Raw genomic sequence first — 18,248 nt, 5'->3', positions numbered from 1 at the left:
AATAGGGCCAAAGTCCTGAAGCTACTATAGACATGGATACAAAATTAGGTATTTCCTGACTGTATGAAATTATCTCAGTAAGGTCATCCTAGGGACATGTAAACCAAATATTAAAGCTGTCTGACCAGCGGTTTTGAAAAAAACAAGCGACTCAACAGTTGACAGAGCTCTGCTGTGTTATGTAGAGAATAACCTTTTGTGATACATGTATTGATGAAGAAGGTGGATATCTTTGATTGCTCATTTCAGGATGGCCTGACCAAAAATGGAAAAAAATTCCGTAAAAATACAGATTTGCTTATTTCATCAGACTATATAAGTCAATAATAGCAAATAAACGAGAGTTAATTACATTCTAATTAAAGTAAACAAGACTTGCTTAAATCAAGATTTACGTCATAAAAAACAGCATATCTGTCAGGTTATAAAGAATCTTGAGCTGGTTATCTTTTAATATCAGTATTTTCATCCTATTAACTAAGCACATTTTAACTTTCAAATTAACATTGTAAGTAAGTTCTGTTGAATAAGTTGAGACTGTAGTACTCAGAGAAAGCACACTGAAGAGACAAATTGTTTGAAACTTAAGAAGTTCAAGGTCATCAAAAGCATTATAAGAAATCATGTTACACTTTCATTGCACTGTTTACACAGATTGCATAATTGCTATAAATAGCACATGAGGAATCTTACAGTCCAGCTTTACCATAAAAACCCTATCACTTTGACCACTCTTTTAATTGACCACTCTATTTTTTTCCTCAAAAAGTAATCTTATTTTATCCTTACCAAGTCGACCATAAATGGAAATTAGAACTTTCTCTATCTCTATTTATTTGACCACCCTATCATGACAAACTATTATGAGCAATTTCTTTTAGATAACATAAATGGTGGTTCAGAATATATCAAAGTTGGGATTCAGGAAAGTTGCCTTTACATGTTTTAATCCTCCAAGATGGTAAGCATTTCACTATGAGCTGTCAAAAAAAGTTGAACTTTCTGATAATTCCACACTAAAATTATTTTGGCTTTGATGATTTCCTAATTAATTCAATTATTTAAAATCATATTATTTTTTTCTGGGTGAATTGATAGGGTTTATACAGTACAAGAATTACATACAATGTAAGTCAAATTTTGACCAAAAATGACAAAAAAATTCCTTAAAAATACACATTTGCATATTTCATCACAATTTGAACAAATCTAAGTTGGTTATCCCTAGGGACCTGTACTACCAAATAAAAAAGCTGTCTGACCAGCGGTTATGAAGAAGAAGATTTTTTACCAAAAACACCTTTTTTGGCATTAATTTGCCTATTTTCAACAATATCAAAAAATTAAAAAAATAGTTTCTCAAAATCATATTTTTCATCTACACAACAAATATCAAATCAGTAAGTACTGCGGTTCTCAAGATATTTGAGTGGACGGACGCCTCACAAACGGACATACATACATACATACATACATACATACATACATACATACATACATACATACATACATACATACAGACTGACGACGGACGCCGGACGGATACCCATCCCAAGAGGTTCTATAGACTATAGTCTATAGTAGCTAAAAATTGACTTTTTAAACTCTCGCTTCAGTCCATTGAAGATCGAAGAGGCAGAAAACGGGGGAGGGCGAAACTAACCACATCAAAGGTGCATCACTACATCCGGAGGTTCTGGTAGAGGAAAGGCAATAAAAGTAAATCTTATTTAGAAACGTTTTAGTTTGATGGCGATGGCACTTTCGAGCTCCATTGTGCCGCGCCATTCTGCACCTCCAACATCACATCCTAGATCATCTCTCACACAACATTTTACATCCCTCTTACGTAATTCTTACATCACGTCTACGTTATCTCTCACATCACTCTTACACTGCCTCTTACGTACGTTACTCTTAAATCGCCTCTTACTTATATCACCCTTACATTATCTCTGACATCATCACTCTATATCCTCTTACATCACTCTCATATCGCCTTTTGCATAACTTTTACATGCACCTCTTACATCACTCTTAAATAACCTATTGTATCATTCTTGTATCACGTCCTGCATACATTACGAGTTTTCATAACGTCACAACAAAGAGTTGAAGAGTCTGAAAAATGCAAAAGATTTTGTTTTGCCGAGAACATTTTATTTAGAATGTGTCAATAATTAAGCCTTACGCGGGAATCTGGATTAAAAAAGTATTTCAAAACAAGCTTGGCAGTCTACAGATGAAAATTGTTCAGAGAGATCTATCGGCCGATGGTGAACGGTTATTTATCCTATTTCGATGCATGGGTTTCTAATTGTCCCTTCCCATCACCAATCAAGTATTTTCTTTTACATTCCGTACAAATACAATGAAGTTAAGGAGTCAGAGATCATCAGAGATCTTCTCAGATCTCGCTACATGGATAATTATTTGCGACAAATATGAGAAAATTTACCACTATGAATAAGGCCAAAAAAAAAGAAGAAATGTTTCTGGTCAGGTCTCTCTTTAAAAAATGGTGCGGCGACGCGAATTTTATTATTTTTTTATTTTTATTTTTTTCCCCTCAAGGGAGGGAGGAGGGTCAGTTTTATAGTTTTATCAATATAGTCACATATATACTGTTCATGCAGTCACTGATCATGCCCCCAAAGAATTTTCTCTTTCTCTTCAGCCATTTTGGTTTGGTGTCAGCCACGGCGTCCGGCCACAAACAGAAAAAGAAGGGTGACGCGCTGTTGTTCAAGTGACGCGCGCGCTGACCAGAAACATTTCTTTTTCTTTTTTTGGCCTAACCATGTAACACCTTTCCCGGGTCTAGGCGGCCTGTAAGGTTTAGACATCAAATGAATCCCTCGCTAAATGACTGCTACAGTAATACAATGATAAGAATTGACAGAAATGCTTTCAAAATCACCCTTGTTAGAGTAGTAATGGTATATATGCAACGATGCACAACGGCAATGGCGACGTCATGTTTGTTCTCTAATACTAGTATATCTAGCGTCTGCGAACAAACGGTTTAAACCAGCATTGGCGAAATCAAGAGAGCAGGGCTGTCAATTATAGCCGGTCACCGGTCGCAAATCGCCGTCTGACACCGTTTTGCCGCCGCCTGTTTTCCCTATTCAAGGCCTGCAATAATCTTTACACACGTTATGCTTTCCCAATTCTACCGTTGGCCAGGCTGTACTACAGAGGCACAGCCCCTAAGGCTCGATGGTAGCCAATTTCTGATTGGTTTCAATTGGTACTGTCAAAAAGCTTTGCGTGTTCTGATTGGTTTTCGGACGTACACGATCGATATGGCTACGAAAAGAACGACAGCCACGTTGGATTTATGGGTCCAAAAAAGACCCCGAGAGGCTTACACAGTTCTGGATATAAAAGTAATGTTCATATTTGTAAATCATTTTATTTTCCTGAAGAATTTCAGTGATCGGGGGTTCAATCCATCAATGGTATAGCATGCAATGTAGATTTCACGCCGCGTCTGAGCAAAGTGCCATAGCATTACGTGTATTTAGCGACTGGAATTTTTGATTTGTTTTCCCGTTTGCAGATCGTGAACACTCTTTACAATGAGTAAGAATCGTTTACTCAACGCAAAAAAAAACTTTGTGGGGATTGACATAATTTTTAGTGAGTTTTGACTACCACTGAATTTGTTTGCACCAAGCCGCCGTTCTATGAAATGTATTCTTACGGTAGTACATGCTGTGTACTGTGGTTGTTTCGAAGGCCCGAGTATTGAAGTTCGATAAATATTTTCAGACATCCGAAATCTTTCCTCAAAAGCAAATATCGGTATTCCGATCCTTCAAAATCATTTACCAAGACCAACATTTTTTAATGTTTAGGGCAATCACAAACTTTGGCTAGGTTTGACTATATACTTTCGCGGTATCTTGCACGTACGGCGGTAAACCATGTTTTGAATATGGATATATCATGCATGAAGCGAAGTGAGCCTACCCACTTGGCCAGCGTGGGTTTCGACAAAACTCGGACTACTGTGAAGGATATCAGAATAGATAGTCATCAGGAGAAAAGATTTGATTGTATACTTTCACGCGCAAGGATTTACTACGTAAACAAATCAGCATATTCTCAATCTTGTCGATTGAGAGGCCGACGGACAACGAAGCCACGCAATTTCATTAGCGGATGTAAACTTGAGTATGTAATTGTTTGTATGACGTAGCGTCTACTCAAATTGTCTCTGGTAATGGTCTCGTATTTACCCCATTACATTTGTAAATTTTCACACTGGAAATTCATAGCCGGTAACTCTGAGGAGAGGTCTTGAAACAGACAAAATAAAATTACAGCAGCATCAACCAGATGTAAATTGGAATTTTTTGTCGTGACGTTATGACATCAGTTTTGCAGTGGGGACAAGATTTTTTAAAATTCTAATACGATTAGCTGTTTTTGAATGGGAACGTATTACAATTATTGAATTACTTTCTGCAGATGTTGTTTCTTAAGAAATAGTTTCTGCAGGTGTTGTTTCTAAAGCTACATCTGAAGAAATAGTTTTTGCAGATGTAGTTTCTGAAGCTACTGTTTCATCAGCCTGAGATATTGAGGTATTGTCAGCTGGTACTGCCATACAAGCCTTGGGCTTGGATGAGTACTTCAGTGATTCTGATTATGGTTCAGATTATGATCTTTATTAAGCAGGTTGTAATTCAACGGAATTTGTATGCAAATAATAATAACCTGGTGTATCAATAAACATATAAACTCTGAAATACTTCTGTTTGTCTTTCATAATTTATTTCACAAGATTCAATTTCATGTTACTTTTGATACTTCAGTTATAATAAACTTGACAGTAAATTGCCCTCAAAAGTGCCACCGCAGGCCACCAATTGAAGATGAATAATTAGGAAAGCTTCAGCTTCAGGAGGGGGGACACCCCCTCCTGGCCTCCCCCCGCGTGCGCTTGCCGCACGCCTTGCTCCGCTTCGCTCCGTACAAGGCTGTTCCCTCCTGTTCTTTCACTTGTACCCTTCTATTCTGAAAAACATTGACAGCCCTGAGAGAGTGGCGGAAAAGTGGGTAAATAAATTAGTTAACATTGAAGGAAATCTAACAGAAAGTGCACTTATCAGATGATAAACATTTCAAAATATCATAGTGTGATAGTTGGCGTCCTCGCGGAACAGAGCTTTGTTTCCGTTCCCGAATGGGATATCGACACAAGCTGTTGCTAGTACCCAGAGCTAGTGTTCTGCGACGATGGCCCGTTGGGAGTAGGTGCACGTAATAATGTACAGCGCCATCACAGGTATTTACTGCTATTTATATGCATTGTCTCAGAAGAAAGTCTGATGTTACTGCTTTCCTTTCAGAGATAGATTGTATCACGTTTTACCTGTACAATGGTTAGAAAATACCGCTGTGGCTTCACGCCCATTCAACAGTTAAACTCGTAATACACCTCATCGAAAATCCTTGTCATTCTTCGCCAAATGCAGACGTAATAAGCGTCATTTTGAGCCTAGGGCCTCGTGAAACAGACTGTTTGGGGCGACTCTTAAGCCTTGTAGGAAACAAACCTATGCTGGTACCCTCGTGACCAGTTCGTGCGTGCAAAGTAAACGTATCGTGCAAGTGGTGATGAGGGACAGTAAATAATAAGTCTGAGTTTCGTTTGTCATTTGTCATACACATTCTAAAAGGTCAGACAACGATGACGCATCAGAAGCGTGACACTCAATCACCGTTCAAATGTTGGTTTCGAGAATTTGACAATCAAGAATTTTTACCTGTTAGCAGTTGGCACTTCAAACGACCTATTTCAGGAGGGAAAATAAACGCAAACTTGAGTGGTGAGCATGTTGCTTCGATAAAGCCCAGGGTAGATTGACATTCGAACAATACACGGGGTAACATCGTTGTTATAAGAATGATTATTGATTGAAAGCGTACTGACGAAACCAAAAGCAATGTGTATCGACGTGAATCCGTGAAAACTATCGTCATTTTCATTTTTGTGATCTCTTCGATCCTTGGAAAACGACTAGCTGCTATACGTGTAATACAAGAGTTACTTTTAAATATGTGAAACCACTCTAGGGTAAATGGGTTTTCTTAAAAAAAGTAATGTCGGATTAAGGTAGTATGTATGGAAGACCGGTCACGACATGCGACATGCGAGTTTTTAAAACTGCGATCTGCGGTTAGGGTTAGGGGTTAGGGTTAGGGTAGGGGTTAGGGTTAGGGTTTCTCTCGTAAAAAGCCTTACTTTGCTCTCAACCCTGGAGGTTAGGCCAAGGGACAGAAAAATTGTAACGGCATAACTTAGGGTTAGTTAGCGTTAGGGTTAGGGTTAGGTCGCAGATCACAGTTGAAAGACGCCGGTCGTATGTCGCTGGTCGTGACCGGTCTTCGCTTCCCTACATGTCTGGGTCCTTACGTGGCCGCAATTTCTCCCAGGGTGTATCCATTGTAGAACTATATGCAGAAATTAAAGCTCGTCTCTACCTCTGTAATCCATCGTCAGGAAGAGAACGAAATGACATGTATGCAAACGCCATATTAGTTTTACAACTCGCATGTCGCAGTTTAAGAACTCCCAGGTCGCAGTTAAAAAAAAAAACTCGCATGTCGCATGTCGTGACCAGTCTTCCATAAGTATGCGCCTAAAAAGTGAAAGAAACTTCTGTTCAAACTTTCTTCAAGGAATATTTCAACCATTCTAAAACTTTCAAATCAAGAATAAAAATCGGGGTTCACCGTGCAAATGTTGGAACTAGAGAAACAAATTACCCAAGATTTACCGATATTTGAAATTCAAAATGGCCGCCATCCCTGTGTTAACTCTAAAGAGAAAAATAAAATTTTCGATTAAAAAAAAACTAAGCGCTTTAAATTGAACCCACTAGTGCTAGACCAGAAAAGAATTGTAAAAGTTTGAGAGTCCGAATATCTGTCCCCGAGGCCTATTCTACCTTAATGGAAATAAACTTGATTTTTATTTGGCTTAAAATTGAAATACGAATGAGTACTTTACTTGCTTTTCTTGACGCACCGGTAAGGAACTCTGAAAATGCTAATTTCTCTGAGATCTCGCGAGACATTCCCCTTGAATTTGAAACAACGTCTGGACAGCGATCGAAAACAGCCCAGCTTTTAGGTCAATATAATATGCAACGACGCCTTGTTTTTTGGAGCAGTGGGTTAGATTTAAAAAATGTAGCAGTTGAATGTCATCTTAAATGTGCTCCCAGTTCTTGGCGTACGGAAGATATCCAAAAGCACCTTAGAATTGTAGTCCAGGATTTTAATAACATGCAGTATTGCCACTGTTGTCAGGGGCTATTGACCTAGGCATCGTTAACTTCATAATCGGCCATTTTTTAATTTTGGGTTGTCTTTTTTGTTTCATGATGTCATCACAATGTTGCACCAATTATATGTTTTGTCTGTAATTTGCTACCTCTGTAGCAAATTTGGCACTTTTGTCATCCGTGTAATGATCTTGCTCTTTTTTGTTGCTAAACCATGGCACCTGACTAATCGCTGTGTGTTGACTTTTCCCTTGAACTGTCTTAAGTCGGTACATTTACAACTCCCTCCCAATAAACACAAAAACCAAACAAAACAAAAATAAACGACAGCATGTTTACCTTCGAAATAAAATAAGTAAATACGAAATTAAAAGTTTATCTCTTTTCTGGTATGACCATGAATAATCCAATATAATTGTACTTTTTGCATCCTTTGATGAAACTCCCCGTGTGAGGCAAAACGTTGCAATCATGGTCTCCTTTGATAAACAATAACAGAACAACCGGTACCATGCATTTGTATGCTTATAGATCCGGCAAGAAGTGTGTGTATAGTTACATATACATGTTACAACTTACAAACATAAGATTGCTCAAACAACATGTACAATCGGAACGTCCTCAATTTATCGTACACACGCCACCTTTCCATCAGAAAGATAAATCGTTCGTTTCATGACCAACAGGTGTGCACGTCATGAACAAATCAGATCTATAGGAACGACAGATCTCTCTGCCCAGGAAATCGAAGCCACACGGACTGTGTGGATGATTTTATTTTTCATGTACATCAGACTCAAGATTCTAGTCTTTTGTTTTCATCTTTGTTAAAGTTGTCGTAAACCTCGAAACGCAATGTTTTTTTTTTTGTGATGATCACGAAAGTGAAAGACTTAAACTTTTGCTCAAACTTTCCTCAATGAAATTTTCAACCATTCTTTTACCAAATCAACAATAAAAATCGGGGATTACCGTGCAAACTTTGGAACTAGTGAAACAAATTACCCAACATTTTGCGATATTTAAAATTCGAAACTTTGGGAATGGCCGCCACACGTACTCCTTTTGTTGCGAAATTTGATGATATAGTTTCTAAATTCATTTTAGGTGTAACGTTCTCGTGATATGTGCATGTGTTCACTCAAAAAAACCCCCAAAAAAGAAAAACAAAAAACAAAAAAAAACCAAAAAAAAACAAAACACAAAACAGTTTCCCTGCAAGGGGCATTAATAATGTCAGGGACTATTTGCAAGGATTATGGTTCGTTAAAAATGTCAAAGATCTGAACTTTTTACGCCTGTGAAAAGGACGTCCCTCTGTTACCACCTATAACCACCTAGAATAAAAAGTTTGTCTAGATTATATACGTTGGTGTTACCCTGAACAACGCAATAGTACCCATGGTATAAATAATGCAACAATCATTAGATATATAGGAATGCAGTCTACGTATGAGACCAATCTGTTTGCTTATTGTAGAACACATACAACCAATATCATGGTCATTCCAAGATAAACATTCATCGAGAGTTAAATCTAGAACTTTTCACGAAAAAACACGCAGAATAGACGTTCCGTTCATATCAACAGATAATGAATCACCTCTCTCGTCATACGATTCAACCTGTAAGTTGTCTTCAGAAGATACATTAAGGTAAAGGGCGACGAATTCGGACGCGCACACGCTTTAGAACGTTTCTGCGCAGTTTTAACTCCAGCCTGCCGCAAATGGGTTATTTTGTAGCGCATGTATTTAACATCACCTGTCATTGTTGAAATTGCGCTTTTACCTAATTTTTTGACCCAGTCTCTTAGAAATACATGTGACCTGTAACCTTGTCATATTTTGACCCCCTAGGAAGCTGGTTTTTATTCAATATGAGCGAAAAATTAACATTTCTCTCCCATTTACATGGCGCATATTACCCATTCACCTGGAGATATTGTAAAAAGTAGCGTGGTGACACCCTTTTATTAAAAGTGTAAACTAAATGGTATTATGTCAGGATTTTATTCGCCAAGTTTGGTCAAAATGACACCATTCAAAGCGAAAGGAAGAAAGTTCGAAAATTATGTAGTGATATAATTTCGATATCGTCATTTTGTAATCGATACTTATGTTAAAATTTCTTTACAAACATCATGAAAACTATACATTCGATAGATATGGATCTTAAGTCTTGGTATTTATTAAAATTAACTCATTTGCTAAGCGTTTTATAATTGCTTTCTTTAGTTTAAGTGAATTATATCATTTTTATTTATTTCTAACGACGCCAGTTTAACGTCCGTTTCCATGGAAACGAGCGTGGTGACCCCCATTTTTTATTTCATTTTTGCACTTGCACAACTTCCAAGAATATTTGTGCAAAGTTTCAAGAAAATGACACCACAACCTAATTTTGACGTAATTCGTAGTACTTCACCTTAAGGAACAGATATTACTGTGTACTTGAAGTAATTTGAAAAATCTGCTTTTCGCATCAAGCACTGTAATATCCCACGAGGACATCTATATATTATATATATATATATATATATATATATAATATATATATATATATATATATATATATATATATATATGTATATATATATATATATATATATATATATATATATATATATATATATATATATATATATATATATATATATATATATATATATATATATATATATATCTTTATTGATATTAACAGTTGTACCATGATGGCATGTGCAAGCAAAATCTGGTCATCTGTTTACATACATATCATACTTACACATACATGTATATACACACAAACATGCATACATACATTACATACGTACTTACAAACATTCATACATACACGAGTGCATATGAAGTGACAAAGCAATAATTACTTGTTAAAATTTTAATAAACGTGGTTTCTTTAGTTTTCTGTTTTTGTTTTTTTGTTCAGTCAAGAATGGCAAGTATAGTGAAAATATTGATTGTGTCGTTTGAGGACCTTTTGCCCCTGCGGGTTCGTACGCTTACTTTTACAATGCAAAATTGCTCCGACATGTGAACTCCCATTGCCCTGCCAAGCTTAAGATATATCTTGGCGTGTTCCATATGAGATATCATTGACCCGTTTTATTACAAACTTATTTACAGAAAGTCTCGTTCCTCGTCGCAATCCAAACGGAAGTTTACCCACTCCGTCACTGGAAGTACGGACTTTGCCTGCGGTCTATCGTTTCAGCACCAGAGTAACCCCGGACAGCATGCACTCTCTGTCTGTAAACCATGCACTGTTGCACGTAGACACCGACACAGCTCCACATGAATTAGAGAGGAGATCATGAAAATGCGGGTCACGTGGTCACGGTTGGGGGAATTTCCAGTAACTGCCAAAAAGTGGATTGATGCAGCGTTACTGTCCCTTTTAAGAGGCCAGTAGCTGCAACTTTTCATGATTTCCCCACTGTTTTGATGTTTACTGTCAACTACAGTTTCTTGTTCTACTCCCCAAGGCATGTTGTGATACACAGTATTCAAATCCGCTAACTAAGCTTGTGCATGTGTAGACTGGCATTATTATTTTTGACGAGTGAATTCTAGTCCGGGCTAGAATCCAACTGTAAGCATCGTTTTGGCACCCATACATGCTGTGTTGGCAAGCTGAATAGTAGGTATTTCGGGGAGAAGAATAAGAACTTGCAATTGACATATATACAAAAGAAAAATAGCGAAAAAATCATCAAAAGTTACGGCCACTTGTTATGCAGTCTCGTCCCCTGTAAACATATATGGCAGACCACATCACCACAACTCTCCCCGCATATTCGTTTCACGAACTCACTCTCACCAAAACTTCATAAAGTATTGCCGTCGAAAGATGCATTACATGTATATCCTTGAAAGGTTGAGAAATCATCCTCGATTTCAAAACTGTCTCTTCATCGCGTTGTTGATGTACGATAGTCATGTTCAGAGTGAAGGGGAATCGAAAATTTCACGAAAATCAAAAAATTCAAAACGAATTCACGTGACACTTGCCACTATACCCAACATACATCTACGCATGATATAATGTGCAGATTGACAGTCTAAGAGTACATCTCAGCTGAGCGAGAAAATGGTTTAGTCAGGCGAGAATAGTCTTTGAAGTGATATAGCAAACGTGGTAAAAAGTTGACCGGTTGAAAAGTTATATTACTACAGTGAACGGCGGTCACACAAAGAACAAAAATGTATCTCGTCGTTTTCTATGAAATCTCTCAAGAAACATGTCAGGAGATGACAACAGCGTGATTTTCGAGAAAAATTTCCCTGCTTGGTCGCGCCAAATTATTGCTGAATGTCAGTATAATTGAAGGATTAGCGATCCGAATTAGAATGCATTTTCCTTTGCCACCAGTAAGAATGAATCCTTACAGCAACTTATTTCAAAACTTTCCTCTCCTATATTATACGGTAAACGGAGGCAAGTTTCCATCGTTTCCAGATATTAACCTACTAAGCTTACTGTGGCATTAAGGCGGTTACGACGGCTGCGGGTAGGAATTGCGAGTCTTGACAGGTGCCATACACGAATACGTGTGCCCTTTCCGAGGGAAAATACGAAAGAAAATGTACTCGCGGTTGTTCACACTGCCTGCGTGATTACTCTATTAGGTCGGTGTGACCGCCAACATGTGGTGTGAAAACTTCCTAGCCTGGCTCAGCTTTTGGATTAGGTCGTTTTGACATTAAAAAATACTTCTGTCAACAGGACGGTGGGAACGTATACGTAATCTCTTTGTAGGGCTTGCCCCCTTTTTTCCTTTATAATAACCGGAAAAAATGATGAAATACTATTGCTCAATGAAATTCTTATTTTATTATAATAAGCAAAGTAAACGTTTCCTTCCTCAGATACTGCTATTTCATGTCTGATTTGAGGTTCGGACATCGTCATATGTATATTTTGCCAGGGTAACTTCAACTCACCGGTACATCAATTTGTATGTACACCTCAAACATCGTGACAGAAAGATCACAATAATCAGTCAGCATCACTCCAGGTTAATTGCCGCCGACACGTGTCAAAATATAGGACTGGCAGTCAATCGTTAGCCACCACTGTCTATGGATTGACAATATTTATGACGTGGGCAATGCTTAGCTGACTCTGTACGTGCAATAATGACGCAACAATGGTCTAAATTGACAAACACGAGAACGAGGTGACTGCTTTGTTTACTTTAATCTCGGCTTTTGGACACAGGGTTAGGGCGTTCAAACATACAAGTGTCAATTACGTTCAGATCTCAGTGACCAAATGTAATGCTAAACTTACCGGCGCATACCAGTCCGCCGGTTTTATATCCGCCAGTGAACACTTGAATTCACGTGCACTACACCCAAGCGAACGCCGAACACGTGGGGATCCAGAATCAGTGACACAGCTAGGTAAATAAGACACTTTTTATATCTAAACGAACACCAGTCTGCAAGATAAATTAGTGAATATTGCCTTTTTTAATTTCACTTTTCAAATATTTAATGTATTGCGACGTTATGCCAGAAATCTTACTTTGTGCATGTTCTGTAAGATCACGATCGACCTAGGTATTTTCAATGACCTAAACTGACATTACCAATTCAGTCTTGAATTGTTCCCACAATTTTTTCAGGTAAGCATGGCTTTCATTTTCTAAATGTTTCATTACACCGCTTCGAGCACACATGATATGATGTATGAAGAGGAGCGTTACAGCGCAAATAAATTTCGTTCTACTTTTTTCTGTGTGGTTTTGAATTTGAAGCTGTGGTGAACACATGCTGAAGTATTGCGCAATTTTGAGCATTTGAAAGGGACAATATACGGTCTGTAGAATTGCTGATCGATGAACTTTGGTCAGGGATTCATAAAAGTCAGTTTGACATCAGTGATTATGCATTATAAGCTATCTCATGTTTTTCTATTGATAAATTAAACCATCCTATAAATTAAAAAAAAAAAATTGCGTCCGAGCATTCTGCCTCGAAAATTCACAATCCCAAAATTTGCACATTTTAGCTGTGAGTACGATGAAGGGGTGTCCTGTACAGATCTGGCGTCTCCACGTATATTAAATAGAGGTAAATGCGTGTGATAGTACCAGAACATATTTCTCGTGATGAGGAACTTCGTCTTTTGAATCGAGTACTAAGCCGATACGCCTTGTGTATGGGGAAATATCATACGAATTGGGCACGTTGTTCTTTATGTGATCTCCCTTGAGTAGAGTGTTGCTGACTTTCTGTAACGTCCGTCATAAATTCCGTCCAGGCGGCCTTTTGGTCTTTCAACCTCAGGGATTTATTTTTTCATGGCAGGGTCCTTTCCAGTATATTACCATCACTTTGATTGTTTTTGCTTGTTTATTTGTTTAATTGTCTTTGTTTTTGCAGGGGTCCAAATTGGTAAATGTCGAATAGATTATGAAAAGTAAGAAAAAGTCACCCGGTGGACGAATGCTTCCAAAAGTTGTCTATGAAGATGACCCACCCGACGGTGGTTGGGGCTGGATAGTTGTCATAGCAGCACACTTGCATTGCTTTTCTCCCAGGGCAGTTTAACCGGCTTCGGTCCGTTCGTCGTCAGCCTGAAGGAACACTTCAGTACCGGTGTCGGCAAAGTTGCCGGCATCAGTGGCACTGCCTTATTCGTAACCTTGGCGACAGGTACGCAAATAGCTGTTTGTCTATGGCGTTGCAAGCATTTCATGAATGCTCGTATAGTTCCTCGACCTAATCCACATTATAAAACTCTTAAGAGTACGACTGCGAGGTCACGCACACACGCTGACTCGGAGCAAGGACGAGTAGAGTTACAATAGAAGTGGGACACATACATGCATATGAGCCTTTTTCGGTTTCTTGACCGTTACATTGTACTGTAAAATGTAGAAACTGGATTTTTTGAGCGCTATGACGTCATCATAAAGGTAACCAATGTGAAGGACGCACTGTAGATTGGCAACAGGTGATGTCCAAATGCAAAGACTACGTGCACTCTTCAATGTTTTCAATTTTAAAGGCGACAAGTGTCACACTCGGTCGTCTCAATGAGGGGAATTTGTAGCTAAGTCCCTGCGTAGAACTGATATTGACACGACGCGACAGTTGACATTTCGTTCTACGGGTCAACATTCATATGCCGTGTGAAAACTGGTCCAGTCACTGAAAGTCAAATCTACGTATTTCTACGATTGAACTCGGACACACACAATTACTCACTGGTTTAACTTCCAACAATCCAATTACTGTAAATATAAGGTCAATATTAACAAATAGACATATTTTGAAATGTCGCGGTTTCACTTAGGTTATCTATATTTTATATCTTCGTAAATGTCGGGCAAGTTAAAATCAGCATTTCCACGACCCAGTCGTACGCTCTGTAACATTTTTGACTGTTCAGATGTCTGATTTTTACTAGCACCACCAACGTTCATGACATTAAGTATCGCCGTCAATAGATCTCTATCGGTCGTCGCAAACCATTGCTCCGTGTAATGGGGTAGTTGGGTTACCTGCCCATCATTTATCGACACCACACGTTTGATCAATCAGTTGGTCGATTGATCACCACTAGTATATAATCTACAACCGACTGACGATATAATAATAGACTATTTCACATTTTACAAATAATTTACATATACAAAGTCTATTCGTCGTAAAATTAGAGTCTGCATATTAGATGTAATTCTGAACTTTTTTTGACAAATGTTACACTGGATTAATGGCGCGTGGAAAAGTCCCACTAAATCTAAAGATTTTATTTTTGCTGGTTACTTCCTCTGTAACAACGCTTCTGTACATTGTTTCATTTTAAGGTCCGATTTCCAGTGCCCTAAATTCCTATCTCGGTTGTCGTGTGGTCGTCATATCAGGCGGTATTATTGCTACCTTAGGAACTGTGGGCAGTTCATTTGCCACTCAACTGTCTCATTTATACATAGCCTATGGAGTGGTTACAGGTACGTACAACATATAAATCTTATTGACAAGTAAAAACCAATATTGAACACTGTATGGCCTATGGAGAGGTTGCGTACGTATACAACATAATATGAATCTATTGACTGGTAAAAACCAACATTGAACACTGTTTGTTGATGGTACGATAAGACAAGGTTACCCTGATACATAGTATACGGCGATGCGCTGGGCAACACGTCAACCATGTTCAGGCAGACATATCCCAGAACATACAGACCCTGAGGTCTGTGGTTATTGAAACTCTATACCCGATCTGTCACGAGAACAGCTATGATACGCAGGATCAGAAGTCGCGACTATTTAGTCGCATAGTCTGCCAATCTTCAATGAAGTTGTGTCTAACCTATTCCGTGGTTGCATTTCGCGACTCGAAAACATTTCGAATGAAATGAAACCCCATTGTCATCAAAAGTTGGCTTTGTTGAGTCCTGCAACATGAAACGGGAGAATTCATAACCCCGGCAACCAGTCTATCCGGTAATATATGTTATCATTTTAAGTTTTCAGTTCCTTAATAAAGTATAATGCTCTTAATTTTAACGCTTGCCTAACCAAATGTTTATGTGTGACCTGATGATATCCTGACTTCAAAGAATTAATTATTGGTGTGGGGATTTAATTCATCAACGGGAATAGCTATGGTACAGAAACACGCTCACGAATAGGATTTTTTAGTTTGCTAGACTTGATCAACGAAACGATTTATTGGATTAATCAAGTCATGGGATTACAGACATGGGACTGTGGATTACATTGTGTTATGACAACTGTGCTATTAAAAATATTAGGTACAGTTCAGGACGTTCTCTCTGAATTTGCCGCCCTATCCTGAATTCAGCCAGCTTGTACAAGTCCCAAGCTTCATCATTTATCATTTGACATTTGCGATTTACATGAGTACATGTATTCCCAGGGAAACTAAAAAGTAAATTTAAGTAATATATAACTGGTTGCGACATTGCACACACTATACTTAGTCGTTATCCATGTTACAATGTAGCCCCCGAAAACTGATTCCCCTCTTTGTACTCAAGCGCTTTAGATAAAGGTTGTACGAAACACAATTCTTCCCTAGAGGGGCCGTTTTCCGATACTATAATCATTGGCTATTTCCGTCATCTGTCAGGTGTTCTAATCCTGCTGCAACGAATTTTATCTTGATTCTCATTATGGTATCACAGACAAAAACGGAAGACTTTGGGAGACTACATGGTCATTGTACTGGAAATGGCATATCTCTTGACAATCTAACATGACGCGTTTCAAATTGTATAAATTGTAATGACATCTAACAGACATCAAGAAACAATAGCAATGATAATCAGTGATATCTTTGATTATAAAAAATATCTACATTCTCAACTACGCTTTTCCACAAATGTCTACAAGCATTTTCAGTGTACAGGTCTTGGAGCAATTCTTTCGACTTGCAAAAGTCATAAAAATAAAAGAGATTGGTGTATAGCTGCCAATATTCAAGAGGTAATGATGTAAGAAACATATTTTCCTGCTTATGTCAAGAATGCCACACCTTCCAACAGGTTTTTTTTCTTCTTCCAAAACACACATTCTTGTTGAGATGATTTCTGCACTCTGTACATTGGCGTTGTCTACTTTCCTTTATACCGGTAAACTTGAAATTGATTTCCTCTTTTTTCGTATTTCCCCTAGGATTTGGTTACGGTTTAGTTGCGACCCTAAGCGTCGCTTTCATCGCCAGATACTTCAAACGCCGATACGCATTGGCCAACGGAATAGTGTTCTCAGCTTTCGCTGTTGGCTGGATAGCCCTACCTCAACTGTATCAGATATTCATCGACCGGTTCGGTTGGAGAAACGCCATGCGCTTCCTAGCTGCATTGAACTTTCAGATATGCATCTCTGGGGCCTTCTTCCGCCCTCCTCCACAGAAGAAACTTCTAGACCAAGAGGGGGACAGGGCGACTGCTACTTTAGAATTCTCCAGGGTGTTTGAACAGATGGTCAACAATTCTCCGCATGTACCCTCAATCGGATTTGAAATAAACCACAGAGGCTACACTTGCGAAAATGCAAACAATCAACGCAGGAAACTTTTGTTTAATATGCAGTCCCTTCAAACGTTTAAAAGGAGCAAAGTTTTCAAAATTCTATCCAAGATAATAGATTTTACTTTATTTTGCAATCCTAAATTTGTTCTAATGACGGTTGCATATTTCACCATCGCAATCGGGTTCTATCCGACCATTCTTTTCCTGGTCGCCCGCGTCGAGTCGTTCGGAGTACCATACCCATTACCGACAACTCTAATGACAGTCACCGGGGCCATCAGTCTTGTAGGCCGTGCAGGTCACGGATTCCTCATCGATGTCGGCCTGACGACCCCTGTACGAGCGACTGCGTTAGGTTTATTTCTCTGTGGACTGGTCGATATTGTCAGCATTTTCATCGAGCGGTATATTGGCCTTGCGTGTTTGTACGGCATTTTTGGATTGGCGAATGGACTGTACCATCCACTGCTAGCCGTCACGTTAAAAGACTTTGTCGGAGTAAAGAAGTTCCCTGCAGCTCTAGGATTTTGCAATCTTTGCCACGGAATTGGAGCCCTTGTAGGACCTCCAATCGCAGGTGAGGAGTGAATATCTTGTGTTAACACGAAAAGAATAAATACAATTTCGGGGTACCGGGTGACTGCGATATGACCAACGGTGAATGAAGGCTATATACGTTTTGCCTTTCCTGTGTTATTTTGCTACGCCATCGTCTGAAAATGAGATTTAGTGTTGAATTGTATTCATTTCGGTATGATTTCAGGAGCAGAACAAAATATGGTTCATTGCAAGCAAAATAAAACCGTGGAAAATACATCAAAATTCATAGCTTCTGGGACTTCAAAGCTACCTACACCTTTTACCTCGTTGAGTTGTACAAACTCGGTCTCCTATGGCACTACTAAGAAATTTTATTTATAAGGAAACTT

General features: G+C 38.6%; 2 protein-coding genes across 2 annotated transcripts in view; one reads left to right on the top strand and one right to left on the bottom strand.

Annotated features, from left to right (window-relative positions):
- LOC139120378 (cytochrome P450 26B1-like) overlaps positions 1-18,248 on the bottom strand; it is a 62,810-nt gene that overhangs the window by 14,642 nt on the left and 29,920 nt on the right. The gene's annotated exons all lie outside the window — the stretch shown is intronic.
- Positions 12,818-17,907, top strand: LOC139119537 (monocarboxylate transporter 3-like). Its single transcript, XM_070683380.1, has 4 exons — positions 12,818-12,847; positions 13,852-13,966; positions 15,124-15,267; positions 16,961-17,907. Exons 1-4 carry the CDS (start codon positions 12,818-12,820, stop codon positions 17,905-17,907), a joined length of 1,236 nt encoding a protein of 411 aa, XP_070539481.1.

The sequence above is a fragment of the Ptychodera flava genome, chromosome 20 (assembly GCF_041260155.1).
Source record: "Ptychodera flava strain L36383 chromosome 20, AS_Pfla_20210202, whole genome shotgun sequence".
NCBI lineage: Eukaryota > Metazoa > Hemichordata > Enteropneusta > Ptychoderidae > Ptychodera > Ptychodera flava.
The sequence above is the reverse complement of the archived record's forward strand: the minus strand, read 5'-3'. Positions and strand labels throughout refer to the sequence as shown.